The 27,984-nt window shown below is 47.2% G+C and overlaps 2 protein-coding genes across 3 annotated transcripts in view; both read left to right on the top strand.

Annotated features, from left to right (window-relative positions):
- The window catches only part of LOC105564500 (zinc finger protein 608-like), a 20,038-nt gene extending 5,721 nt beyond the window's left edge, over positions 1-14,317 (top strand). Inside the window, exon 2 of the mRNA XM_012016915.1 lies at positions 9,256-14,317. Coding sequence (XP_011872305.1) covers positions 9,256-12,398 — 3,143 coding nt within the window. The 3' untranslated portion in view covers positions 12,399-14,317. The remainder of the gene's footprint in view (positions 1-9,255) is intronic.
- Positions 14,318-21,955: 7,638 nt separating this feature from the next.
- Positions 21,956-27,944, top strand: LOC105564482 (focadhesin). 2 transcript variants are annotated; one of them, XM_012016874.1, is made up of 10 exons: positions 21,956-22,109; positions 22,385-22,481; positions 22,578-22,643; positions 22,722-22,876; positions 23,736-23,924; positions 24,092-24,540; positions 24,661-25,545; positions 25,685-26,951; positions 27,029-27,356; positions 27,534-27,944. In XM_012016874.1, exons 2-10 carry the CDS (start codon positions 22,428-22,430, stop codon positions 27,684-27,686), a joined length of 3,546 nt encoding a protein of 1,181 aa, XP_011872264.1. In that variant the 5' UTR covers positions 21,956-22,109; positions 22,385-22,427; the 3' UTR covers positions 27,687-27,944. The 2 variants fall into 2 exon arrangements, with proteins under 2 accessions (XP_011872264.1, XP_011872265.1); XM_012016875.1 differs by having other exon boundaries at positions 22,366-22,481.
- Positions 27,945-27,984: the final 40 nt, after the last annotated feature.

The raw sequence follows: 27,984 nt of genomic DNA, 5'->3' as shown, positions 1-27,984 counted from the left end.
ACTCGACTCGCACGCGAGGTAAAACTGATGTACGTAGAATGAAATTAAAACAAAAGCGTCGGGGGACGCTCTCCGGCGGGATAATTAATTCTACCGCGGGCGAGCATAATTAATACCAATTTCGCTAATAGATCATCCCCTCTCTCCCCTGGGGAAGCCTGCCGAGGTCTATTCGTCGCATGCTTCAACGACGATTTCTTCGTAATACGTTTAAAGCGATCTGCGGAAATTATAAAGAAAGCCGCACGCTACCGCGAATAAATACACGCGAACACTTCGCCCTCTCGACGTACCATCATTTACATTCGTGACAAAACGTGACGGCTGGGCATAATGCACGTTCATGAATACAAGTAAATTCTGCAGTATCGAGATATATCTAAACGTACACGGGACACCCCGAAATTATCACTCGCCCTTTACACAGCGGGACACTTTGTTTTTCTTAAGATCGATTCGCCCCGTACAAGTCCTGCCTTTCGTCAAAAAGTTGTAACGGAACAATGCGCAAAATGTGACACACGTGACACATGCACGTACACGCGTAATTACCAAAGCATATAATTATGCCCACGGAATGAAATCGATAAAGGTTCCGGCCCGCATGCGATATACGCAAGATCCTGCCAACCGTTTCAGACAGGCCTGCAATTAGTTTTACCCGAATCCTCGAATTCCCGAGCCACACTCGAGCGTGCAACGCGGGCACACGCAACCGCATACGCTTATGCATGCCGTGCGGTAAACGCCGCGTGCACACAAAAGCGCGTGTTTCGCACACACGAGCCGGCATTATGCGCGCACGTACGTGCGTACACACTTGGCCGATGCAACACGGGTAAGGTAGCTTGTCAGACAGGTATTATATGTAATGCCGCGGTCGTGGTTGTCGTCGGGTTAAACTACATCGTGACTCTGCCCGGCTGCTCTTCCCTCTTCCACTCTTTGTCCTCCTCCCTCTCTCTCGTCCCTTTCCCTCCCTCTCGCATTCCCTCTCTGTCACTCCGCCCGCCATCCTTCTCTCGTATGTTCCTCGTGCTTTTCCTCCTCGTCTCTCCCCCACGGCGCGCCAAAGGTCCACTTTATGATCGTTCCCTCGAAGGCGGTCGAATCGAGTAGCTGTTTTTCACCGCCGGATGAGCTCCTCGCGAAGGATAAATGAACCGCCATTATGTGAAAGGAGCCAAACGCTTCCACGTCAAAACTGAGAAATGGAGTTTCGAAGTTTCCTAAGGGGGAAAAATGCGCCTGCCTCCGCCGTGACGGTAATTCGTTGGATTCTAATGTAAAGTTTAATCTACTTAATAAACGACTACCTCGAGATGTAAGTGCCCCGCGCTCGAGGTAGATAAAACCATTTGGTACTTTTCCCGTAAAAGCCACCGTTCTCGAGAGCGCTGCGTTCACGTGTGCGCTTTCAACAACTATTTTTGTCTTTATTTTTTCGCACCTTTAAATCTACGCGAGAGAGAACGAACGGATGGCGAACGCTGTGGATACACACATCCGGTGAAACTACTTTTAATTAAAAATTAATTCTAAAGAGGTAATTATGTCGGGACAAACACGAGGATAAACGTTTGTGGAGCATGCAACGCGCATTAAATAACATTAACATAAATTACAGTTTCCCGGGCGATATTCCGTTCGAGAATTGACGCGCGATTAGATGTCGGAAGCGCCCGTGAGAGAACTGCGCTCTCTTCTCCCTACTTTGTGCTCGCCATCAAAAGAACAAACGGCGCGGCGGAGCTGGACACGAAAGGGAGTTCCTAAATGGCCGTCCATAATGGCAGATTAGGAAGTCCATAAATTCGTCGAATTCCCAATTGAATGGCCGACCAATCTGTCCGAGCCTGCCATCCATCCAAGTTTTATTACTTTCGTCGCTCGCTGCTGATATCCTGCTGCTACATCCTCTCTCCTTTCCCCTCCCATCCTCCTCCCTCCGCTTCCCTGTAGCTCTTCCATTGCCCTTCACCCCTTTCCCCCCTTTTCTCTCTCTCTCTCTTTCTCTCTTTCTCGCCCTCTCGTTCCGCTCGGCTCGCCCCGTCTTCTTCCACCTCTTTTCATCTCCTTGTTATTCCTCTTCTCTTTACTCTTCGGCCGGTTCCATCTTCGACTCCCGGCGAGACACGAGAAAAAGATGAGGGAGGGAGGAAAAGAGAGAAGAAGAGAGCTCTACCAGCGTGTTATTATCGGCGAGAGAAATAAAACAGCGACGGAATCTCGAGCACGTCTGTTCTGGTTTCGCGGCTGCTGCCTCTCCGCGCCGCTTTACTTTATAGCAAATTTATCCGTTCTGCCTGCCACTTCCGTTCCTCCGAGACTTCTCGCCTTCGTCGCGATCGTGATTACGTTTAGAAATGCAATACCACAGTTGCGTAACGAGGAAATCTTAATAACCTACGAAAGGCTCCCGGAAATCTCGGGGGACCGTTTTTACTCCAAGAGGCGTGCATTTTTACAATTAAGCGAGAGAGAAAACATTTCATCGTCTACCATTTCTTTCTCTCTCTCTCTCTCAGCTTAATTTGCCAGACGCTCTTTATCGCCAGTCCTTAATTGAAGGGAAATAAGTGTTCGCTGACGTTTTCGTCGAGGAGGAATCGGTCTCAAATTCATTGATCAAAGGCGATTTCGCGATGTGTCGGGTGCAAATTGAATTTGTCGATTCGTATCCTCCCTTTGTAAGACCCATGTCTCGTGCTCGCATTATCACGCTTAACGAGACACGTCGTCGATCCGCACATAATAGGCACGTTAAGATCCCCCCCTTGAGAAATTTTCCCGGGGAAGCGGGCGATTAAGAGGGCGGGCGATTTCTTTCGCGTGTACGCGAGCCACGCGCTCGGCAATTACGTAAGGCCTTCGACACGCGTGGATAAGCAAACGAAGTCAAACGAGTTATATTTGCAGGCCGCGCGACGACGACGACGACGACGACGCGCGCCGCGTCGCACGCCCTCCGCGATCGGCCCCGATTTACATCTCCCACTTTATAATCGCGGCACATTAATAATTCCGCGAAGCTAACAGGTTAATCTCCGGCAATAAATGTCATACGCGCGAATGTGTAATTATGCGTGCGTGCGCGTGTAACTAATGACCGCCGATCGGCCGACAGAAGTACTAAACCGCCGATAACGTGTATCGCAATAACACGCGTTTTCGTCGCGCGCGCGGCGTCCGCAATGTGGAAACAATCGCCTTGCAGCCGAGAAAGAGAAGCTCTTCTTTTCCCCATCCGAGTTTCAGTTTAATTTGACATTTCAACATTTTTCAAATGCTTTAATTTTGTGTTTTTATTTCAATATTGATCTTTCGTTTTTAACAAATTAATAAAATTCGTACGGCTCAAATGTGATAAACGCAAGTGTGAAGGAATAAAGGACTAAGAGCCGTGACAGGGTGTTAGTGTCGAAATATTTTATTCTAAATTTATTGCGAAAAATATCACCTCAGCCAGGGTTTGAACCTGGATTCGCAATAAATTTAGAATCAAATATTTAGACACTAACACCCTGTCACGGCTCTTAGTCCTTTATTCCTTTTCATTTTTAACTTTTTTTTATCTTATCAAGCGCGCTCGGCGAATTAAAAGGAAAGAACAAAGGGTTAAAAATTGATTTATTGCCATTTAAACAGGAAGTTGTAATTTCCATAATTTTGGAACTAATATGTTCTACTTTATTATCTTTCTAGTGATCTTTCCTTTGACTCTTCGATTAATCAAATGCAGTGAAACGAGAAAGTTGTTTGGCTGAAGGATTTATATCCATGTTTAAGAGAATCTGATCCGTGTGATATCTCGCGAGCACGTTCTGGACATCTTGTAGAGAAAAGCATTACGCGAGATTGTAAGAAGGCTGCACGAACGAGCCACTAATACAATTACAGGCACCACCGTGAGCGAGGTGTGTATCGTAAAGGCGTCTATCTCCCATCGGACCTGGTTTTGTCGATGTCAGGGTAGTTTAGTTGGATCACAGAGACGTTGATGAAAGGATGCTTGTCGGAGACGCGACAGGGCGGGCACAGAGGAGGAGATGGGAAAGCTGGGACGCGGGGAGGAGGGAGAAGTTCTCTCTCTCCCGTGGAGGGAAGCTAGAGTTATACAGCTTGTTATCGATCTTCGGAACATCTCTCGCTTCACCTCGACGGAATCCCGCTCTTGCTCCTTCCGAGGTTCTCTCCTCCTCCTGCTTCTCCTCTCATGCAATCTACCCTTTCCATCTCGCCTACTGGATGTCGCTTCTTCCCGATACTCCAGGCTCTTTAACGAATCTCGAATATCTGCCCGTTTGTGAAAATTCGACGGGTATTGTCATACAAATAGATTCCTTAACTCTTTAGCTCTCGCAGACATGGAGGGGTATTTTTTCTTTGCAAATTAGAGACTCGATTTATTAAAATCCTTAATGTATAAAATTTGCGCTCGACAAAAGATCGGCGCTACAAAATCAAGTCAATGTGTCCCAGATATAGTGCTTTGTATTTATCGGATTACGCATGGCGAGATCGGCGTACTTGTTGCAAATCGCACGGAGAATCTTCCGCAATAAGAATAAGTTAAACGTCGGGAAGATGCATCGGGAAGAAAGGACGCGACTTCTGGGACGCGTCTCTTCCCCCGTCCGGAGATCTTGAATACATCTCGTTTCTGTAAGACCTCCTTCGTGGCGACTGGGCGGGCTCTCCGAAGCCGAAAGAAAATCCACTTATTTCCAGACTGATCTCGGTCGAAGTTGTCTCTGGGCGCCACAGACGACCATTCGGCGAGGACAAATAACGCTGCCCCGTGATTTCACGTCTCGCCTGGCAGCTGCATCGCTTCGTTCCGCTTCGCTCTGCTTTGCGGACTTTATCGAGCGCGCGATATCGTCAGCACATCACATCGCAACTATTAATCCCTCCTCTCCCTCACGCGACAGTGTCGGATGTTTCCCCAGAGAGAGTATCACTTTCAAAATACAATATTTAAAATTAAATTTATAGATGTTCCTCATATTATATTTGAAAGTGCCCGCGGTATTGAATTAAAATTTTGTTTTACGAGTTAAGAGGATGCTAAAGTCGTCTGTTTTACCGACACATTCGAATATAGTTTTTGCGCTGCTGAATCTTTTTATTAGTTTTACGCCTAAAATAATACCAGGATAAGTTGCGGACCGCATAGCAGAACATTTCTATACTTGAAGCACTCGGGTCAGAAGTCTAATGAGAAAGATATTGGTATTTGAAATTTTCAATTTTTTAATCGTGAGCAATTTGAATTTGGCTTTATAAAATTACAAAATTCTTCCACGCGATTACAGTACGCGTAAAAACAAAGCGGGGGATTCACGACTTTATATAAAAAACGAAGAGAAATTAAAAATATCAGCATGTGAAGCTTAACCACAATTACTTATAAAGCGATATTTTTAATTTCTCTTCGTTTTTTATATAAAGTCGTGAATCCCCCGCTTTGTTTTTACGCGTACTGTAATCGCGTGGAAGAATTTTGTAATTTTATAAAGCCAAATTCAAATTGCTCACGATTAAAAAATTGAAAATTTCAAATACCAATATCTTTCTCATTAGACTTCTGACCCGAGTGTTTCAAGTATAAAAACGTTCTGCTATGCGGTCCGCAACTTATCCTGGTATAATTTTAGGCGTAAAAACTAATAAAAAGATTCAGCAACGCAAAAACTATATTCGAATGTGTCGGTAAAACAGACGACTTTAGCATCCTCTTAAAACGCTCGTCCATCGCGCTAAAAAATCGCCGTGTCAGCGATCCAGCGGTTCCACGGCGGGTAAATGCTACGAATAATATGTCAGAAGGTCACCGGCGGCTCTCTTTTATCTTCGCGCTCGCCGACGATTTTTCCCCGCTGAAATGCTAATCCGTCAAAATCGGGTTAGACGCGCGAAGCGCGCGCGTACTCCCCGAGTTTAATGCCCCTCTCGGCACATCGATGAACGAGACACCTGCCTCCTGCTCGCTCTGCTCCCCGGAAGAGACTTCCGTGACGTGGGTTTTCGGCGCGGGGGAGAAACCCGCTGGCGCACCGAAAGCAATCTCTCGTTTTAGAGCAACGACCGCGATTGTCGTCGCTCTCGGAGGGCGGGCTAACGCCAGACGTGATTTCACGTGACAGCTGTTATAGCGACGTGGAGCCGAGAGAGCTCTCCCCCGGCTCCGAGATATCGCCGCTCTACGGCGATATCGCTCGAGAAGAGATTAACTCGTCGTTTTACGGCGCGGCTGCGCGAGGCTTTTCTTCCTCGTCCTCGTGCGGTTTCCCCGGGTTTCCTTCGGCCGCGAACCGCAAATCTCCCGCCCCTCGGGAAAGAGCTCCTTTATCCGTCCGTCGGCTTTCAGGAAGAGGAAACCCGCGACGGCCGGGCGTCTCCCCGCCGCAAGCGGGCGACGGACAAATAATGCTCGGATGTGACTTCGCGAGCAGCTGCCGCGACCGCAATCTCTTCGGGGCAGAGCGTGCGATTATTCGTTTACTGTGTCGCGGAAAATTCTATTAACTCTAGGGGAAGCTAACCGCGAGGCCGAACTCACTTAACACGGCTATCGTGTAAGCGAGCATTCTTAGAAGACATCGAGAGAGGAGATGCGCGAACTAATCGAATCGAATCGGACGAGCTGCCTCGGCTATTTTTCTCATTTCGCCTTTCCCTCTTGCTCCGTTCGATGGTGAGTTTTGCCATGAGTTTGTTCAAAGCAAAGCGGACCAATACCAACGTGGAACCGAATGTCTCTTCCAATTATTAGAAGGTAATTTGGTCATTCCGCGCCGTCAAGGCTCGAGAGAAAGGTGAAAGTCTGGGTGAAGGGAGAAAAATGGAAGAAAATGGCACTAGCTCGGAGAAGGATAGGGGGTGAAAAGGAGGCTCAGAACCGGATGGGATGAAGAGGCGTATGACGGGGGTGAGGCGCGCGGATTTATCATCATCCCCCCGGTGCTCGCCCATACGTTTATCTTCCGCGGCAAATGGGAATGACGTCGATGCGCAAGGGGGACGACTCAATCAACCAAAATGCCCCGAGGTTTCTGGCCCGCGCGGCGAGAAGGAGCGGAGTGGAGAAACAGAGCGAAATGAGGGGCACGCCGCGGGGTGGTGGAAAGAAACAACGAGGCATCTCGTCTCTCGCCCTCGAGACGGGGGGGGAAAAAGAGCCAGACGTGTGTCTGACAGATGGAGGAGAAACACGGTGTCATGTGGCTTTTAGGAACTACGGTCGCCTCGGAACTTCCGCTCTGTTTTTATTGTTCTCTTTGTCCGCGCCAGTGCAGCTCGTTCCTTTATTTTCGGTGCCTCGATTCACGATCCGAGCCCGCGGTTGCAAACGACGAGGCTCCATCTTCCACGGACGTTTTCATTCCGGACGGAGGTATCTATTTTTAAACGATACCCCATCGAGAGAGGATTGCCTTCCGAGGAAAGAGTTAATCTGGGAGATGAAAATAAAGAATCCGCTCTCTCTCTCCCTCTCGTCGTATGGACTCGGCTTCATATCTCCGGCTGGGGTATTACGCACTTGAATTATCTTCTCTCGCAATTTTAACGGTCCCGTCGTTTCCCAAGAGCGAATTCTATTAGGTCTCCTCCTTTTTCAGCCTTAATACTTTGACGACGCGAAGAGTCGGACTTTTCCACGAGCAACGTAAATGTGAAGCTATCCCCTTTCGCTCGCCGTTTCGCTCACCCCGAAGCTTTGACATTTGAATCTGGTGCGGCGCCCCGTGGTGCCGATTCGATTTACGCCGATTCGACTCTCCCTATTACGCGAACGCGAAAGTAATTTAGCCGCGCACTTTGTTGCGTGGAACACGGGAGTTCCGCGGTCGGGAACACCTGCAGCATCATCGTCGAGATCACCTGCGAAACGCGCCGCGTTTTCTTGCACGTGCACGGGCGAGATATTTTCAATTAGCGGCGCTGATCGCGCAAGAACGAAGAGCCGCGAGGAGGAAAGAAGGGAGACAGATGCGAGTTAGCTCGTCACAGGTTGCCACGAAACTTATTACCCGATGAAACCGCCCGAGGGGGCCCCCGGGGGTTAAAACCGCCGTATTTTAGGACCGGTTTTTCCCTCGCCGTAGCGTTGTTCCGTCAGTGAAGCGATATGCAGCCGTATTTCTTCGTTGAACACGCGCGATTCTCGTCGCCTTCTTCCCTCTTCATCTACTTCTTTCGCACGACACCGAGTCACGTTGAGCGTTGCACCAAGTTACGACATGCATACATTTTTCTCATCAGAAATTGCTGATAAATGAAAAGCACGACTGTCCGGATTTATTATTTCTAGTATATAAAGTAATTACTACAATTTTTTAACATAGGTCCTTTAAGATATATCAATTAGAAATTAAAGAGGCCGTTTAGGACCGGGCATAGGTGTAAGTAGCCAGTTAAATTAAATTATTAAGTGAATTCATATACCGTATTCTTACCAACTTATCCTGTGCGCCGGTTACATACCAGTCTTATAACACAGGTTAATCCCCGTAAGTGGAAGTGTTATCGTCAGTGAATTCACGTTTATAAATTATTTTAATAATGCTATACATTAGCATCTAATATGGTAACCCCCTTCCTCCCCTTATTTAAAATACTTATTGCAAAAAATATTACCCCAGCCAGGATTCGAGCCTATATAAAGTAATATGTTGAGCAACAGATGCAAATGGATCGAGCCTGAATTAACTTGTAATTATTTGGAATCCATTTCACGGAGATTTGAAAAATATGTAGAGGAGAGTACCCTGTTATGAGATAGCGGAGTTTCTGCGAAATTAATAGGCATCATCTGTTGGTTCCACCATGAATTTATTGCCGTTGGAGTGAAATCTGTTTAGTGGCTGATTCATCGTTAGATCGTGTAATCGTTGCGAAAAAAGTTCGTCATTGAATTTGGATGTTGAGCACCTACTGTCTCACATTAGAATCCTATCTCGTAATATAGGACTTTCCCCTGTAATCTATTCTTTTTACAACTATGTATAACTTATATTTTGAAATTGGTGCAGATTATGCGCGGAATTGCTGCGAAGAATCGTATCGAGTCCAATAGCTGGTGATGATGATATTTTACGGTCCACACAGCAGATGTGGAAGTCACAAACGAGTTAAAAATATGTATAGTAGTTTTAAGCGCGTTTTACAATTATTGGTGCACGAGGCAATTACGAGGCTCGAGGAGTCGCTTTGCCGATCATTACGATAACATTTTTCTCTCTGTTACAGGTGTATTAGTGGTGAACGTTACGTGGCGGGGTAAAACGTACGTCGGGACATTGTTGGATTGCACACGTCACGATTGGGCGCCACCACGTTTCTGCGACTCGCCGACCAGCGACTTGGATGCCCGCACGCCTAAGGGCCGTGGTAAGCGCGGCCGCGCCGCGGCCAACTCCACGCCCGGCAACGACCTGAGCAACTTCACGGAGACGAGGAGTTCCGTGCACAGTAAGCTGCGCAACGGCGGCAAGGGTCGTCGGGGGGCTCAAGGTTCGCCAGCGGCCAGTCCGAGCCCGGCGGCATTCGTGCCGCCGCGGCCGGACCCGGCGGCGAAGCGGAAGTCGCGCGGGCCCGAGGAGGAGCAGGACAAGAACAAGCGGCGGGCGCCGCCGCCGACGCCACCCAGCGGCTCGCCGCCCGCTAGTCCGGTGTTGCTGGAATGTCCTGAGCCGAACTGTAGTAAAAAGTACAAACACATCAACGGGCTCAAGTATCACCAGAGCCACGCACACGGCTCCGCGGACGATGACGATACCAAGGAGGCGATCACGAGTATGTCGGAGAACGACGAGAGCAATATCGAGGCGCCGAGCCCGGCGACGCCGGTAAAGTCGCCGGCGGACAAGCCCGAGGGAACGCCAGTGAGAGCGGCGAGTCCGCCGGCGGCGGGACTGCCACCGGAAACGCCGCCGCCGCCTCCGCGGGTCCCGTCGCCCAGCATAGAACCACCCACGCCTGTGCTCGCGGACAAGAGCATCGTCAAACCGGGCGTACTCAGGTTCGGCCAGGACGATCTGCCAGCACCCACTTCTACGGCGCCATCGAGGCAACAGCAGCAATCTGTGCAGCAGCAGCAGCAGCAGCAGCAACAGCAGCAGCAACAGCAGCAGCAACAGAATCAGTCGTTAGGCTTGTCGAATCCGCCCCAGAGTCCAAGCCCGCATCCCAGTCAGTCCCCCAGGCCCGTGCCTTCGCCGCATCCGAGCACGAATATCCCCCAACCCCTCAATATACCGCAGCCACCGCAGCCGTCTCAGATGCAGCAGTCGCTTCAAACGCAGAATTCCCTTCTGCAACAAGCGCAGCAGTCGTTGCAGCAAGTCGGCCAATCGCCGCAACAACAGCTGCAGCCTGGTGTCGGCAGCCAGCAGCAGCAACAGCAGCAAATGCAGTCATCGGTTCAACAACTGCCGCCGGCGCATCAGTTGCAATCGGTGCAGCATCCCCTGTCGGCTCAACTGGGCCAGCCCGCGCAGGCCCACGTGGTGCAGCCGTCCGGATTGCAGCAACAGCAGCAGGCCAGTCTACAGAGTATAGCGAGTCAGCACGCAGGTTTACAGAATCTTGCGAGCCAGGTGTCGCAGCAGACAGCAGGTCTACAAACGGCACCGCCACCGCCAGGTCACCCGGGTCAGGGTGTACAGTCGCACTTGCAACAGTACCCGACCGCGGTGTCGTTGCACGCCGCGGCGGCAAAAATGCCGCAGTTCAAAGTTAAACCGACGGCTGCGTTGATGCCGGAACAGGACAAGAGCAAGACAAGTGCGGACGCGCGCGCGCCCAAACCGCAGGGCTACAAGAAGAAGTCGCGAAAATCGCCTGGTGGCAGTCCGCACCCGTCGCCTCTCGAGGCGCCGATTGTCGATTCGGCGCGCGACGACGTACAAAGCCCGGCCTACTCGGATATATCGGATGACGCGGCGCCGGTGCTCGAGGCCGAACCGGTCGACAAGTCCAAACAGAGTCAGGAGAAGGACAACAAGGCCACGGCGCCGGCGCATCTGCCCCCGCACTTCAGTATGTATCCGTACTATAGTCAGTCACCTTACCTGGTGTCCAACGTTTCGGACAGCAAGCCAGTAGACCAGAAGCCGAGCGACCTTACGCCCAAGCAGGAGATGAAGCCGCTTAACATACCGCAGATGCCTTCGATGGCGAGCTTACAGAGCGTCGTGTCGGAAAAGGAGAAGAAGGAGCTGAGCCAGCCGGTACCGCAGCCGCAGCAACAGCCGCACTACTATGGCGGTTACGGTGGCTATATGCCGCCAGGCTACGCCTACCAGCCACCGCAGCCGGTCTCGCAGCAGCAACAGCAGCAACAGAGCCAGCAATCGCAGGACCAAGAGCCGCATGAGCAGAAGGTCAAGATTAAGCAGGAGCCGCAGCCGCAGCCGAGCCTGAAAGACAAGCAGCATGAAAACCATCAGATACTCAAGGAAAGCATCGAGATGAAGAGTCAGATGAGTCCGTACCACGTTTACCACAGCTCGCAGAGTCAACGAGCGGCACCGCCGCCGCCGCCTCCGGGACCTGTCCAAGACGACAGGAGGTATTACCTGTATCCTAGCGAACAAAGGAGAAAAGAGGAGTCGAGCAAGCAGAGTCAGCAAGCGAAGGCGCCACCGCCCAGCCCGAAGCACCAGCCGAAGCAGGAAAAACCACAGGATCTCGGGAAGAGCGAAGACTCAAAGAGCAAGCAGGAGGGCGTAAAGCCGACGATGGAGACTCAGGGACCGCCGCCACCGCCTACCTCGCAGTACGCTTACATTCATCCCAGTTACATGCAGCCACAGCACTACGGAGCGCTGCCATTCGATCCGAGTCATCCGATGTACCGCGGCCTCAGCCCCATGCTGGTACCCGGTCCATATTCGAGTAACCCCTATCTTCATCAGCTACCTAGGTATCACGCGCCGGAGGATCTCAGTCGGCCACCCGGCGGCAAAGCGCTGGACTTGCTCCAACACCACGCCAATCAGTATTACTCGGCGCACAAGATACACGAGCTTCAGGAGCGCGCGCTCAAGTCACCAACGCCCAAAACATCCGCGGCGTCCGCCAGCCCGTCCTCGGCGGGCCCGACCCCTGCCCGGCCGCCCAGCGGCCCGCCTACGTCGGTCGCGGGCCCGGGCCCGCCGCCGGGCCAGGGCCAGCAGCCGTCCGGCAAACAGCAGGGTCAACCGGGTAGCCAGCAGCAGCAGCAAGGCGCGGTGGATGCCAGCGGCGGCAACCTCGGCAAGGACAACAGATCGCCGCCTCCGCAGCGACACGTGCACACGCATCATCACACTCACGTGGGCCTAGGGTATCCCCTGTTGACGGGACAGTATCCCGCCCCTTACGGAGGTAAGCCTCTCGTCAGACCCTGACAGTAAGGCGACCCGCGGAACCCAGTGAAGCGAGAACCAGAGAGAACGAGAGAGAAGCATGAGCGTAATGGCGTGAGAACGAACGCATACGTGCATTAGGACCGTTTCCGTTGCGCCGTTGGCGTGCCGCGTTCTCTGGTGAACTCTAATGGGTGACGACGAAGCGAGTCGGAAACGTGATGAGAGGTGCCGAGCGTTTGCAATAGACCGGGTTTTTGCGAACGACGGAGCTGGACTTTCAGGATCATGCGCTTAGACTCGAAGGTGCGGTGCGTTTTGCGATAATGCGGTAGATCGCCGAGACATGAACTCGGTATTTCCATAGGCTTTTTATTCTATCTTGAATTCTTCGAAATGACTCCGTGAACGAAATTAACAGCCGGCCTCTGAAAAACATTTTAAGTGTACGATGCGATGCGATTGTAAGTGCGTTTTAAATATATGCGTTTGCATACTGACATGTTTTCGAGTCGAAGTCGAACTGGACAGTACAAAGACGACTTCGACGACAAACATGAAACGGCGGACGGCCAATTTTAGTTTCGAGACGAATCCGGACGGATGTCCGACAAAAACGGGTAAAACTCGGCCAGGTATATTATTTAGAGCCTGAGTGTCTAAACCGTACACCATATTGGTGCATAGAAATTGAGAAGAAAGAGAGAGGAAAGAAAAATACTTGTGGATCTTGATGTGCAACAAGGAACTCGCGCGGCAGGAGCCCTCTCCGTTCGAGAGTCGATCCACGCGCCGAGTCTCCGCCGAGGTACTATTTTATTACCAGACCAATAAGAGACGCGCTTCTTCTTTTGTACAAAGGCAGAAAATATGAAAATGTGTGAATATCGATTGAACCTCCTCTTTACGGGCCCCGCGTTGAGGACCCAAACGACAATTGTAATTAATTTATCTTCGATTGTACATTCTGCGGGCGCGGTTCGCTCGCGCTATAGCGTTGCATTTTTTGAACATATATATAAATACATATATCGGTCGTCGCGGAGTTCGTGCACGTTCTCTTCACTATGGATATAAAATATCAAATTTACCTTGGCGAAATTTACTTTCCAGTTTTAGCGTTAAATTGTACAGCTTACGATGTAAGCTCGATTTAAGCGCGACACAAGATTCGATTTTCTATTTAAACGCTATCTGCCGTTTCATTCATTACAAATTTTCATTCTGTAAATTGAAGATTCGGGAAGTTACTCTCGAGAGACGTTCTATTCAGCATCGCCAGGGTCCGTAGTTGAGAGAAAGCGTGCGAAAAGCGTACACCTGATACATTCTGTATATCTATACATATATAAATATACGTATGTAACGAGTCTCGTAGCGACGAATTGAATATTTTGGAGATATTGAAGTATAACTGCGGCCGTGTGTAGATTAGCCATGTAAGCTGTGTACCGCAAGTAGGGCGCAAGTAAGGATTAGACGTATAGTTCAGACTGTGATAATTATTTATCGTGCTTCTTTCCGGGACGGAAGAAAAGTTAACAGGATTTTATGGGCGAGATCACCTGGCTGCGGGTGATGGACACTCGCGTGTAATAGTAACGATGACGAGATAACGACCTCATCGAGCTTGATATGGATATCGATGCCAGCGCTAATGTTGATAGTGATTATAGTATGCGCGAGGAAAATGCAGTGTCTAACTGAACGGTACAAATTAAAAAGTCTAAATGCTAAAGAAAATGCTACAGCTTGAAGAAGATATTTTATTTTTGACGATAAAAAGCCCATGCCGATTCTTAAATATACAACGGTAATGACAACTTTATTTGCAATTCTAAAATTGAATTTAGTAAAATTTTACGTCCTCAAGTGGTCAAGTCTCGATAATATGGATATATTTCATTTTGTTGATACTTGACATAGAAAATGTTTTTTTTTTCAAATTATATAACAAATTATATAACATATTATAAAATATTTCCAAGTCTCACGTAAAAAATCTTAACATTTTGACATTTAGACTCTTTTTAATTTGCAACGTCCTATCTTCTCATGAGCGCGATACATATTCGCGTTTATATCCATATTATGTATCCTTTGTTAGATCTCGGTAGTCTTCCACGAAAGCTTCTTTTGCAGCAAAATAGCCGTCAAGACCTTGTAATTTCAATTTTTGCGTTTAGTCGCGATTGGAATACGGTTTCTGTTACGAGAACGTCGTTTGCGATTTGTAAAAATATCATTCTTTTACTTTCTTAACTATTGAAAGTAAATGCAGCCAAAATATCTTTGATATTGATAATTTCCGATGTTAATCACGTATATCATAGAATTAGCTATGTGTTTTTGGAGGGTGATTTCTCCTCATTTTTCTCCTCGCTAATCTTTTCCTTTTCTTTTATATTCCAAGGATCAAAGTACAAGATATTTACATTGAAAATAATGCTACAATATAGTGTGCCCAATATCTTTTGGAAAATTAAAAAGTGTATCGTGCATGATTTTATGTACAAGTCTCCGTTCGGATAATTACAACGTTTGACTTTAATCTTTTTACTATGATTGCATTGTAGAAATTGTCTCATTATTACTTTTGCTATCAAGACTCGCATTAGCGACGTTTTCGTAGGCAAAAAGCGGTCGCCAATCAGCGAACTTAATCGACCAAGTGTACGCTTATGGAGCCAACACTGCCAGGACTTTCGCGTGAACGAGGGAAGTCCGCAATCACGCGACTAGGGAATGCATTGTAGGCGCGAGATCATCGAGACAAAAGCAAGAGCGAGAGAGATAGAAAAAAAACGATCGCTTAGGTACACGCCACTTTGTATGCTTTCCCACCACTTCTCGCACACATATCCGTCGTCATTTTCCCTCGAGTAGTGATGAAAGTAGCTCTGTGTTTAGACATCTCGAAATATACGGGTTTTCTCCTCGAGCGCGGCTTGAGGACACGATGCGTTTCCTGGAGGATTGCACTCGTTAACAATCGTCTCGAAGAGCCACGTGCGATTTCATAGCCATGATACACCTTCTGCTGCGTCTTACCGTCAGATGAGAAACTTAAGTATCAATTGCCAGGACTTGGGAGCATTAATAGCGACATCGAGCAAAGAACACAGTTGAAGATTGAATCGTGTAACATTGTAATTGAGTAATACAGTGCAAATCGTTTAGTTAGCACAAAGAGAAAGTTCCATTTTCATCTGGAAATGATACTTTCTCTTTAATCACACATTATCTATTTATTTCTTATATTATCCTTTATGATATTTTAATGCTTCGAGTGCATGTGCCTCAAGTTGTTTCATACTATATCACAGACGATCGAATCAATGCCCCTCAATTAGTTTTGGACTCATCATGCCCACTCGATAGCCGTTTAGACGCTTCCTCGTTTTCTCACATAGAAGTAGCGTCGAGTATTTTTCGACCAGATCTTTGACCTCTTCGCGATTCGCATCAAATGCGGCACGATCGTGTATCGCGTAAACGAATCACTCGCACAGCCGACTCGGAAAGCTGTTTTCCTCAGCTAGTGGAGAATCTTGGTCTCTCCCTCCTTGGTCCTCGTAGTCCCAGAATACGCTTCAAGGTAGATCTCGTTTTCGGGTGCCGCGGGTCGCCATCGTCCGAACAGAGAAGCAACAGCAACAGCTGGAAAGCAAACACGCGCGTTTAGTAGGTGCTCCAAAGTAATCGTGACGAAACATTAATGGCCTGCTGTCTCTCTGTGTGTGTTGCAGCGGCAGTGCTGGCGAGTCAGCAGGCCGCCGCGGTAGCCGCCTCGGTGATCACGCCATTCCCGCCCAAGTGACCCGCGGCCCCCGCCCCCGTCCTGCCCGGCGGAACCGCCGGGGGCAGCTCCGCCACACAGGCCCACCACACGCATCCGGCGGCGGCGAGCGGCGCGCCCGGTGCGGGACACTCGCACGGCACCGCCGCCGGCGGCGGCAGGCAGCCGTAGGAGGCATGGACACGAGCGAACGAGCGGTGTGGCCGATACTGAGCAGGGCGCCGCGTGTATTTCTCATGCTACATTGTACACGGCTGGATTAGGACCAAGGTGTAACCAGTAAAGAGAGGCTGACGACGGCCGGATTAGGACCAAGATGTAGCCGGTGTAGAGAGGCCGAGGTGTTCCTCACCTGCTCCGTGCCGCCCGTTCTCTCGATGTCGGCCGAACGTTGGGGTCCCGGAAAAGCTAGTTGATGACGGGGTGCTGTCGTTCTTCTCAGCAACGGTCCAAACCACTTGGGACAGAAGACTCGATGAGACCGACGACTGGTTGGAATATTTGAGTCTTGGGGTGGTAGTCGAGTAAAAGTAATGGTAGTGTTCCACGTGGTGTGTTGTTCACTTACTCGATAACGGGAATTTTAGGGCGAGATGTCGGGTGCTTTATTAATCATGTCTTTGCGAACTGAACTAGGGGATTCTAGATAGATTGCGAGAAGTAAATCATGACTATTGACGATATTAGGAAATTCGAATGAAATCAAGGAGACTGGTGGATCACGAAGATCCACGACTTTTCAAATCATGCGTAAACGTGGAAAGTACTATATACCGAGAGTGTTGAGGCAATTGATCCGCGACGCGGTTACCGCGGCATGAACAAAACGCGGTGATCGTCCATTTTTAGGCTGATAAACGTTGCAACTCGCGGTTTCGTCAAATCGGGGGGAGGAGGAGACTACAGTCGGTCGGCAACGTCATCGAGTCCCTCATCAATTCCACGCCGTGTAGGCAACAATCTCCCATGCTCGGCGACAATAGTAACGCATGGCTTTCGAGCTCGGATCGTGCGAGGGTCGAGGAAACGCGTACTGATACCAACCGCCGCGAGCAATTTTCAATTAATGTAAAACATGGCCTCGCGATACAGTACGGCGAGTTCCGGCGAAATTGGCGGCCTCGATAAACTCGGAGAACCGATGATTTATGGAGTCCATCGAACGTGTACCGAACATTGCATTTCAGATAACAGGCAGAATGGAAGGGCGAATCTCGCGTGTGAGCATTAAGGGCGCTCGCTAGCCAACGTTAGTTGTCATACTTGTATAATAGCGAATTCGGTTGCTTGCACTAGTGCGCACCGGGTGCACATTAATTCTTGTTCACAGTGAGTTCTTATATTTAAGGATCGTCTTAAATATCTCTTGAAATTTTTTGGCAAAATACTTTTTCAACGTTTATTTAAGACAAAGTTAAATAAAAATTGACTATAATCAGGCCTTAGTGTGCCCTCAGTGCGCACTAGCGCAAGCAATCGAGTTCGCTATAATACTACGTTAAAAAATGTTCAGGCCGCTTATAAGTAATGCCTTTTCGAAATCTTATTGAAATCTCGAATTAATCGTTATTGTCTCCTTCATTCACGACCTTTAATTTTCCAATAAACCTCATAAATACAAGCATGAGATCGGACCTGGCATCCATTAACTGTAAATCAACATGTTCGCACTTCGGAGCCACGTGTCATCCCTACAAAGTACCACATGTAAATCGAATTTAGAGGGTGTGAGGAAGACAAGAGACTGAACTCGGTCCGCAGAAGTACGTTGTCCATTCCCTCGGACAGAGCTGTTGACGATCAACCTGTCGAACTGATCGCGATAGGCTCGACGAGACGATCGTGAGCAAGCAATCCTTCGGATGTGTCGGACCGATGCTCGCGCGACGAGAGGACGAATTTCCTCCTTACGCGACTCCCTCCCCGAGTATCGTGAGGCACCTCCCACGTATGTCCATTGCGGATCCACGATGTTCGTGCGGACGAAACCAGCTTGCTGGATATCCTTCTTCGTGTACATAGTGTATATCTAAGGAACACGCGCCGCATAATGTACAGACGCCTTCGGTTAGCGTAAGAATAAGCGATCGGCAGCTCGATCTCGGCCCCTAAACCGAGACCTCTGACAGATTTCGAGAGGTACCAGCTGTCCTCGCGAGATGAGGGTCCTCGAGCGGGATCGAGCGTGAGTTTGCCTCGTTTCGGTGCGCGGACTGGGCTCACCCCGGTGTGCCATCCCGAGAAGTCTCGTTGATTCGCTCGGTTTCTCTTTTCTTTTTAGCGTTCAGATCTAAACAGACCTTGCCCAAGTAGCTCGGAATTGAACGAAGACGGAATCGCAGGGATCCGGGAACTGTTGACCAAGGGGTGACCGACGCTCGTAGTCGGTACCCAGGAAGTTAGGACAGGTCGAGGGGTGGTCCCAGTCCGTCCACACCTACCGAGACGAGGCGAGAGATGGAAGATACGCGACGACGGTCGCGAGGAAACAGGCGTCTCGTTAGACTGAAGCACGCGAGGACGGACGGCACCGTCGGCCGTTCTCGCGTCCACGGGGCCGCGCTGGCAAAAAAAAGAAAAGAAAAATTACGGAGAGCGTGGATTTAATGCGTGCCGGGTGCGAGCGCGGCTCCGCCCCCGCGACTCTCAGACTCGAGCGTGTGTGTCGAGGTGGAATTTTTATCGAGCGTAGAGAAGCTTAAGTGCGAGCGAGCGAGCGAGCGAACGCATGTAGACGTGTGCGTGCGTGTGCATATATGTAAGAGAGTGAGAGAGGTAAAAAAAATATATAACGATTATATATAGGGTACATGAGAGATGTAAGAGAGTAGCGAATCACGTGCGTCGACTGCCTTGTACAAGCATAATGCATGCGTGTGTGGGTGTGCGTGCGTGCGTGCGTGCGTGCGTGCGTGCGTATAGACTCCGTATCGATGTATTTTATTGTAAAGAAATAAGACAAAGAATTTTAGGCGTGCGGCAGACTTCGATTTTTGTAGAGAAATTGTATAACTCGCTGATAACTTATCTCTTAGGGAAATGAAGAATTCATGATTGTGTGTTGACCGCGATCGCTAAATGCTGATAAAAGCGCGACCAGAGGGTGAACTCGTCCTTGAGATATGAACGATTTATAAAGACGAGTCGCTAGGACGACAAAGGGAAGGACAAGAGGAAAAGGGGAAAAAAAAAGAAAAAAAACCGAGGCGGCACGTAATGCGTTGATTCTAAATAATTAAGTGGCGTTAAGTGACTGTAAATTCTGAAGCTAGAACGCTATTTGTTTACTAAGGTAATGGTAGCCAGTGATGCGCGATAAAGCTGGGGGGGGGGGGAGAAAAAGGGCGACAGTGGAGCGGAGGAGGGGCGCAGGGGCGAGATCCCAGAGAGCGGGTAAATAGGAGGAGCGAGACGTATAATTACGTATGCATATGCAACTATATATATACATATGTATCTATAAACTACATAATGTTTGTTCAGTAACTACTATCGTCATCCATTTTATATATATTATGCGATTATTGATTATTAATTATATTATTTTATTACTATCGTCAGTGTGACGCGTAAGGTAGAGAGAAAGAGAGAGATAGGGAGGGGGGGGCGGGCAAAAAAGAAGAGATAACGGCGGTGCGAGAAAGTTTATCGGGCAGCGTTTCGCAAATGCCAAATCAAAAGATACGGCCGATGATGCGTTTCATATAGCGGTGGAGAAAAAGGAAGAAGATATTAAATAAAACGAAGGGATGGGGGGGGGGGGGAGAGCGGGGCAAAACTCAATGCATCCATTTTGCCGAACGTAAGCGAAACCGCGATAGAGAGGCGCGCGCGCGCGCACTTTATGAAAGCGCGAGGGTACACGTGTGCATGTGTGCGTGTGCGCGTGTGTATGCGAGCGTGTTTATGTGAAACGCGTGCATGCGATTGAATGAGAGAAATAAAAAGTGATCCGCCTCAGTTTTAGTGGGGCGCCCGGCGGACGAAGGGGTGGGCTTTAAAAGAAATAAATGCTGGTGCTGCTCTGTGATTTTTGTAAAAAAGAAAAGGCAAGAGTAGAGGACCCGAAGGAGAAAGAGAGAGTGCACGAAACGATCGAGGGACCCGATATTCTACGGGATCTCCATGAGTATAAAAAAACTAAAAAAAAAGAGCGAAAAAGAATGGAAGCAACACGCAGAGAGATAGCTTGAGTACCTGGACCCTGCCCTGGCCCGCGCCTGCCTCCGTAAGCGGAGGTAGTGCAAAGGAAAGAGAGAGAGAGAGAGAGAGAGAGAGAGAGAGAGAGAGAGAGAGAGAGAGAGAGAGAGAGAATGTGTGAGATTAAATCAAAAGTGCGCCGCGCCGTTTTACTCAATTGTACAGGCTGTAAAATGTATTCGCTTTCAGTAAGCAAGGAAAAAAAAAGAATTTTAATATAGATCGTTAATCGCTAATTATATAGGGGATACACGTAGAGGGAGAAAGAGAGAGGGAGAGAAGGAGAGAGTCGCCGTCGTCGTCGTCTCTCGTAAGCTCAAAGAGCTTTATTGCACCTACACGCGAATCGCACATTACCGGAGGGACGGGTTTACAGCTTTGTGGTTCACGTAGACGGTCCTTGCCCCCCTCGTGCTCCTCCTGCCGGCCCCGCTCGCCCTGCGGGAATGGGAAACCCCCCTCCTGGGGGACGCGCAAGCTCGCCCAAGTGTAATATGGAGCGTATGTAATTAGCAATTGGAGACAACCTCCGTGTCCGAGAATACGACACAGTAGCGAGTACTACGCATATTTGCCAGGACGTTGCATAATCGATCGTGAGAGTATCGTGAGAGAAAGCGAGAAAGTAAGGGACGAAGAGGAAGAGTAATTGAAAGATCGTATAAGACGAAAGGGTGAATAGATGCGCGTGTCATGTATGTATGTATAAGCAAAGTGTGAGAGAGGATAGAAGTGAATGGGGTAAACGATGCTAAGAGAACTGAGACATATAACATAATAAACAAGGACCCTTATTCTCGTCTCCTTTTTTTAGAATGATAAAAATAGTGAGTCGTTACGCTTTATATATTATACATCTCGAGTATATGAATATACGAGTAAAAAAAAACATAACGTACAGAGAAGCAGGTACAGAAGAAGAAAAAAAAACATGCAGGCATCTTGTCGTTAAATTGTAAGATATTGTGTTCAAACTCCAGAATGTACTCTGATCCCCCTTCCTCAGACTACTATATATTAAATATATTGTGCACTATGCTCCAACTTGTCCATACAAATAAAGATATTCAAAAATCTCAAACATCTCCGCCTGTACTTTCTTTCTCGCCGTCTTGGTTTTTCGCGAGATCGCGAGAGACGAAGTTAAGAAGGTGCGCGGTTGTTATGTATATTCAGAGGACGAAGCGAGTAAAGTGGACGGCATGAAAATATTGATGGGTAGATAAAATTAAAAAGCGTATATCCTACAAATTGCATACATGAAGGATCAGTGGCTTCTATGCGAAGTAACAGACTAAATTTAATCATCTGACTAGAGTCCTTTGTTCTTCAACATCATTGTCTTGTCTTGTCTTGTCTTTTCGGCGTGGCCGCTCTCAGGTTTCTCTCTGGTAAACATAAATTACCGATACCGAGTCGATAACTTACCGATCGATGGTATTCTGTGGAACACTGAAATTAAAAGAACATTTGTAAGATTCAATCAACGGAAATGCAATTGAGTGCCATTTCTCACTTAAATTCTATTTTCTTTATAGTTTGCAAATTTTTGAAAATAAAAATCTGCACTTTGAAAACCGTCGAGTCGAACAGTTACTTTATCAACCCTGCTGAGTGATCGAGGTTAGAACCCCATGTTTTCGTTGGCAGAGACCACTGATGCACTGTATGCAAAATATGAGTGAACCGCGTTGGTTTTTAACCTCGTCCTTTCAGAGCCTGAAAACCAAAGTTAGTTACACGCGAAATTTCAAGTAAGACTCTAATTTATACACTTTGCATAATGCATAGAAATAAATCTAACATTCGTTAAATCTACATTAAATTCAACAAATCATGTCGCAATTCGACGTTTTATTCTTCCGCGTAAGAATACACGAGCGTGTCGCACAACCGGGAGATTAGGTTATATTTATCTTTCAAATATGAAAGAAAAACAGATACAAGGATTACAAACACGTGTTTCGTAGACGACACGTTCATATGAATACAAATATCTGTTTTTTACAGGAGATTTTAAACTTTTCAGGAAGAAGTACAGTTTGTAAGAGATAATTTTACATAAGTAGACCATGGACGAGATTGATTACAAGTTGAGATCACAGAATCCTACTTTGATATCACACGTAAGTATGGCAAGAAAAATTGAATCGCATTGCTCTTGTTTATAACATAATTTACATTTTACGTTGCGATTGCACGGTTACTCTGCTTTCCCGCAGGCGATATCCAAGCTGATCGAGGTAATAGACAAGAAATTGGAAACGGAGGAAAAGAATATTTCAAAGGTAATTTTTCTTTTTCTATAATCGTGATTTCCTTAGTATAATATTTATCGTGCTGTCGTACGTTTCTTTTTCTCGTAGATATCAGAATTTAAATTGCTCTCGTCCAAATGCAACAGCGAGGATTCTATAGTCAGCACGTCCGCGTGCCAGGCGTTGGTTGTGCTTGGCGAGTCTGGATTATTGGACGTCAAGTCTGCACTAGCAACGTTCATGGCATTACTATCTTCCTCAAAGTATGTATGTACAATGATGGGCAGAATGGTTGCGACACTTTTTTATGAGTTTAGAAACTTGCATTTAGATTGAGGGTCGCATTCCAAAATCTCCGAGAAATAGTTCGCTCGATGGCCATTCCGAAACCGTTTTGAGCGTTTCCGATCTATTTCTCGAGTTCCTAAGTTCATTTAAAAGAATTCTCGCACCCATTCTGTCCATTACTGTACACTAGGACCGGTATCCAATTCTTATATTCAAGACCGTGAATTTATCTTAAGATCCGACTATGAATACCGGCCTAGGAGTCACTGATGCCTTCCTGTATGAATTTAGGCACATGTACGAGGTCTGTCCGGAAAGTATCCGACATTGTGCTCTAACCTTGTACCTGGTTGTGCTATTGTTAAAAAGAGCTATTCATCATTTACGGGAGACCTTTATGAGTGCCTCTGCCAGGCAGCACGGTCCTTCAGGTCTTCGGCCGACAACTGTACGCTGTTTAGTAAACATTGAATTTTATGCGCGTCGCATTTCACGATGACTGAACGCATCGAACAAAGAGTGTGCATTAAAATTTATCAAAAACTTGGCCATTCGTGTTCGGAAACCATCCACATGATCCGTAAAGTATATGGCGATGAATCCATGAGTGATACACAGATTAAAGAATGGTTTAAGCGCACATGTACATTTTTCATGTATGTATGCAAAATGTATGAATGTGTCGATATGTGCACAAATTCATGTGAAAAGGCATCAGTGATTCCTAGCGTACATGTTAAACAAGCTGTACGTATACAATGTGACATGACCCGTTTTATTTATATGTTTCAATAAATACTAACGAGATGAATTTTTATTTATCACAAATTTTAGAAATTATCAGGCAATCACCGTGGCAGTAAGTCGACTGTTGATATTAGATTGGTCGCACGATAAATGCAACGAATACACTCTCGAGGTTCCTACCCAGCACCCATTTATCGCGATTCTCACCCAGGAAAAGCTCAGCTGGAGATCCGTACTGAATCAAATGAAATTCATCATGCATTATCACGACAAACGGTACGCTCTTATCATCGGAATGATGTTGTCGCAGGCGTAGGAATATATTACATCATTTGCCTTTACCTTTGTAAATTGGAGTTTTCTCAGTTCTAAAGATTTACAAGGACAACTGTGGCAGAAACATTAAAGAGCCATTATTAAGCTTTGTTTCATTCGAATTTCAGAATTATGGAGCAGAGTGTGAAGCTATTACGACCCGTATTCGTGCACATATTGTGCAATCCTTCCATGGATTCGTGCGAGAGTTGCAAACGGGAGGCGTGGCAGCTTGTAATCAAATCTAGCAGCACTACGGATTTGCGAACGGAGATCTTACTCTGGTTGTGCACCAATCGAGCGGACACTTGCGTCGATGCGAACTGCCGGGTTCTCGAGCTCGCGGAAATGGCCTTGTTGAAAAGAGACGAGGAGTTTTGTACCGCGTTAGTGCCTTTCATCGTGTCTCTGACAATACAGTTGTTGGAATATGGTCATGAACCTATGCAAAATTTTTGCGCGATACTGGATCTCTTTGAATACTGTTGCAGCTACGTAGGAAATATTACGGTAATTTTGATGGCAGAAATAATTTTGATATGTCCAGCAGCTTACTTGCTTGACGCCCTCCAAATATGTAAGTATATTTATATTGAGACATAAAATTCTGACATAATAAGTTCGCATAGTTTTCTTAAGGCAGTGGTGTCACTTTAAAAGATTACAAATTTTAATTTCGACCGCTTTGACGCGACAGGTACAGTTGTCGTGGACAGAATGCCGTGCCACGCTATATTGTTAAACGCGTTAGCTGCATCCTTGTTAAAGTGGTTAGCCTATCCGTCGTTATTGTGCTCCGGCGCGTTAGCGACAGCGAAAGAATTGTTAATCAAGATAATGTCGCAGAAGAAAACGGATAGTGGTAACGGTACTGTTTCAAATAAGATGCTGCTCGTATTCGGCTATAGCAATAGATACATCCAATTTTATATGGAACTCATCCGCAGTCTATATTCTCTGAAAGATGACACTCTTTCATGGCTGGATAGCTTGTCGCTCGCGCCAGTAGATCTGAGATACATGTGTAAACTGGTTCTATGCGGTATCTTCCTGCGTAGCGACGAACCCCAGGTAGTGCAGAAGGTCTGCCACATTCTCGTGCAGATAACGAAGGAGATCAACTCCTTCGCGTCGCACGTGCTGTCCCTGTTGCTGCACAAGTTAATTAAGACCCGCGACAGCTGCACGTTGAAGTACCTGCTGCTGACTGTCCCGGAGTTCGTCATGACCAAGGAAAATCTACCGATTGTCATTCACACGTTGAATACGCTACTGAATAGCGGCAAGCCGCTGAAATATTTTGCGATCCCACTTTATCTGAAGGCATTGGAGAAGGAGCCGCGCTGCTACCGCTTCCTATCCACCGCCCTGATGGACACCATGGAGAAAGATCGTAGCTGGCACGCGCAAGTGACGTGCGCTCGGGCGATAAAGAACGTTTGCGAGAACCGGCCCGAGCACGGCGAGGAACTCGTGCCGTTGCTGTCGCAAATCCTGAATCAATGCGTCGACCTGAACAGCGGCGCGGCCAGTGCGCTCGCGCTCGACAGCATCTCGGTCCTATGCAAGTCCGCGGTGATAGGTACTTTGCACCTTGTATCTTTGAACTTTTTTTCTTGAAAGACGTCATACAATTCTTGGTCACTCTCGTGTGTTTTGTATAATTCTCTATAAAAGTCGCCATTTTCCACGATTAACGATTGGACAATTTTATTCGACAGGCATTTTTTCCACGTGGCAGGTGTTAGCGCCGAAGATGCGCAAGGAGAAGCGCACGGTGGTCCTGGAAAGTCTGTGCAATCTCTTTGCCAACATACCCTCGTACTTGTTTCGTACGAGCGACGACCACGACAGATTCATCGCCGACGTCATGACACAATTGTGGGGCTACACCGTCTGCGACGACACGAGGGTCGCGAGAGCGGCGTTCAAGGCGTTAAAGTCTTACCACGTGGAACAAATTCCAGTGGGTGTTTTTACCCCAAACTTCCAATTGGACGTCGTACAGCACGCATCCAGGAAAACGGATCGTGTAACTACGTCCGAGTTGCAGCACATACCGGGGATTTTGTGGATCCAGATGCTGAAAAAGGTGAACAGGAACGTCCTCTCGGCGGCCGGGGATCTTCTCATTTGCTTTATTGGGGCCGAATTGAGCGGCTTCAGGTCGCAAATATATACTTGGCCGCAAGGAGAACCGCAAAACTGGAAATACTTGCCAGAGAGAAGTGTGATAAGGGCCGTCGGCGAGTATCTCAGACGAGGCGACAAGGAGGACCGGAATAATTATGTAATCGTGGAATGTCTGCGCATATTCGCTCATAAGCACAAGAAGCCGTTGCCAAACGTAAAGTGGGACTTCCTAAAGGAAATCATGCAGATATCGGAGGAGGCTCGGGAGTATAGCTTGTCCATCGCGAGTCGTCAATGTCACGTTTCGCTGTCGGCGAAATTGCTGACAGAAAGCTTCTTATCTATGTATACGTCCACGTCAGAAGCGGGTCGATTATTGCTGGACGAGAAACACTTGGTGCTTTACTCGAATCTGGAGGAACTGTGCCAGGCTATTCAGCCGAATAACTTGAAAAACTTTCTCGAAACTTCTGTACATTATGCCATTGACGGGATCTTATTGAATGACAAAAGGTCTCTTCACCTGTTCAATCACATTATGTCGTGTTATGCCACCGCTTTAAAAAACGACACGATACAAATGGGAAATCGCACGCTGCTAATCACGATACTGGAAGAGATATTGGGCAACGTCGACTTGACGTCCAAACATTTCGAGAAATATTTTGAGGCTGTGATGGAATTGTTGGACAAGGATGTCGAGAGAATGACATCGCCTGGCATCTGGTGGGTAGTGACGCCGGAAAAACTGAAAACCGCCATCGCCATTAGAGCTCAGTCAGCTTTCAAGGGAGATATCGCCGCGCCGTTCACCTGGCTGAATGAACTTGTCAACGTGACAGAGTTTAATCCAGAGCAAGTATTCATAATAATTTCATAATAGATCTAATGCTCGACTAAAGTTGCCTAATAAGTTTTTCTGTCCTTTACAGAATGCGAAAGTATTTGTTGAAAAGTATACAGAAAGTGCAGGCTGACGTGAGATCGGAGAGCTCCTGCGATTTTGAAATACAAAAAGACTGGATTTTAGATTTTATAAGACACATCGACACGCTTATGGTAGAGGCATCAGATGAGAAGAACAATATAGTCTTTTACTGTGATATTTTATTCATCTTGGTCATCTGCTTGTCCGGCATGGAGTGTCTCCTGCCGGAAAAAGAATTGCTAATCACTTCGCAAGACGTTAGAATAAGATTATTTCCACAGGCGATCTCTATGCTCGTCGATCGACAAATTTGGAAGTCCATAACACGCCAGGTATGTGTAAATTTGTCCTCTTGTCAGCTACAGACGCTTTACAAAGAGCTATAATCTCTTAATTTTTAACAGTTAAAAAAACATTACATTTACAATTGCGGTGGAACTTTTCGTCGCGAAACGAGCAATATGCTATTATACACAAATATACATTAAATCGTATTGTTAATCTTCTAGATTATGAAATGGCTGAATCACATGAGGAGCAGTTCTGTACCTGATGTATATATACTTGCATTTCAAAGCGCATTGATCTTGTTAAGGCATGAAGAAGACTATATTTCGGAATGGAAAAATTATTTGTCAGTCAAAACTCGTACTCAGATATAAACGAAAGAGCGATACGTTTACGTAGGAAATATTTTTATGTATAAAAGAATGGAAGTTCTTGCGTTAAACTGATTAAAGCTATACGGCACACAATACTAATTTTTTATACCGTTGGCTTTACTTATTTGCATTACTCAGCCTTGAATTTCACTAACGATCGATCTTATAATATGATTGTAATAAACATCTGTAAATACACACCCGACATCCTACTTTAATGTCTATATCTTATCGCTAATAAAGTAACAATTATATCAAGCTTTGACAAGTATACACACACACCTAGGTCCATATCCTT

The sequence above is a fragment of the Vollenhovia emeryi genome, unplaced genomic scaffold, assembly GCF_000949405.1.
Source record: "Vollenhovia emeryi isolate VEMERY1.0 unplaced genomic scaffold, V.emery_V1.0 DF939164.1, whole genome shotgun sequence".
NCBI classification, from domain to species: domain Eukaryota; kingdom Metazoa; phylum Arthropoda; class Insecta; order Hymenoptera; family Formicidae; genus Vollenhovia; species Vollenhovia emeryi.
Note: the sequence above shows the minus strand (reverse complement) of the source record. Positions and strands in the feature narration are given on the sequence as shown.

Excerpts from the sequence above, each read along its gene's own strand:
- LOC105564482 (XM_012016874.1), top strand. The coding sequence starts at position 22,428 with ATGGACGAGATTGATTACAAGTTGAGATCACAGAATCCTACTTTGATA. Across the intron at positions 24,541-24,660 it reads GCTTGACGCCCTCCAAATAT|GTACAGTTGTCGTGGACAGA; the intron begins GTAAGTATATTT and ends TTGACGCGACAG. Across the intron at positions 25,546-25,684 it reads ATGCAAGTCCGCGGTGATAG|GCATTTTTTCCACGTGGCAG; the intron begins GTACTTTGCACC and ends TTTATTCGACAG.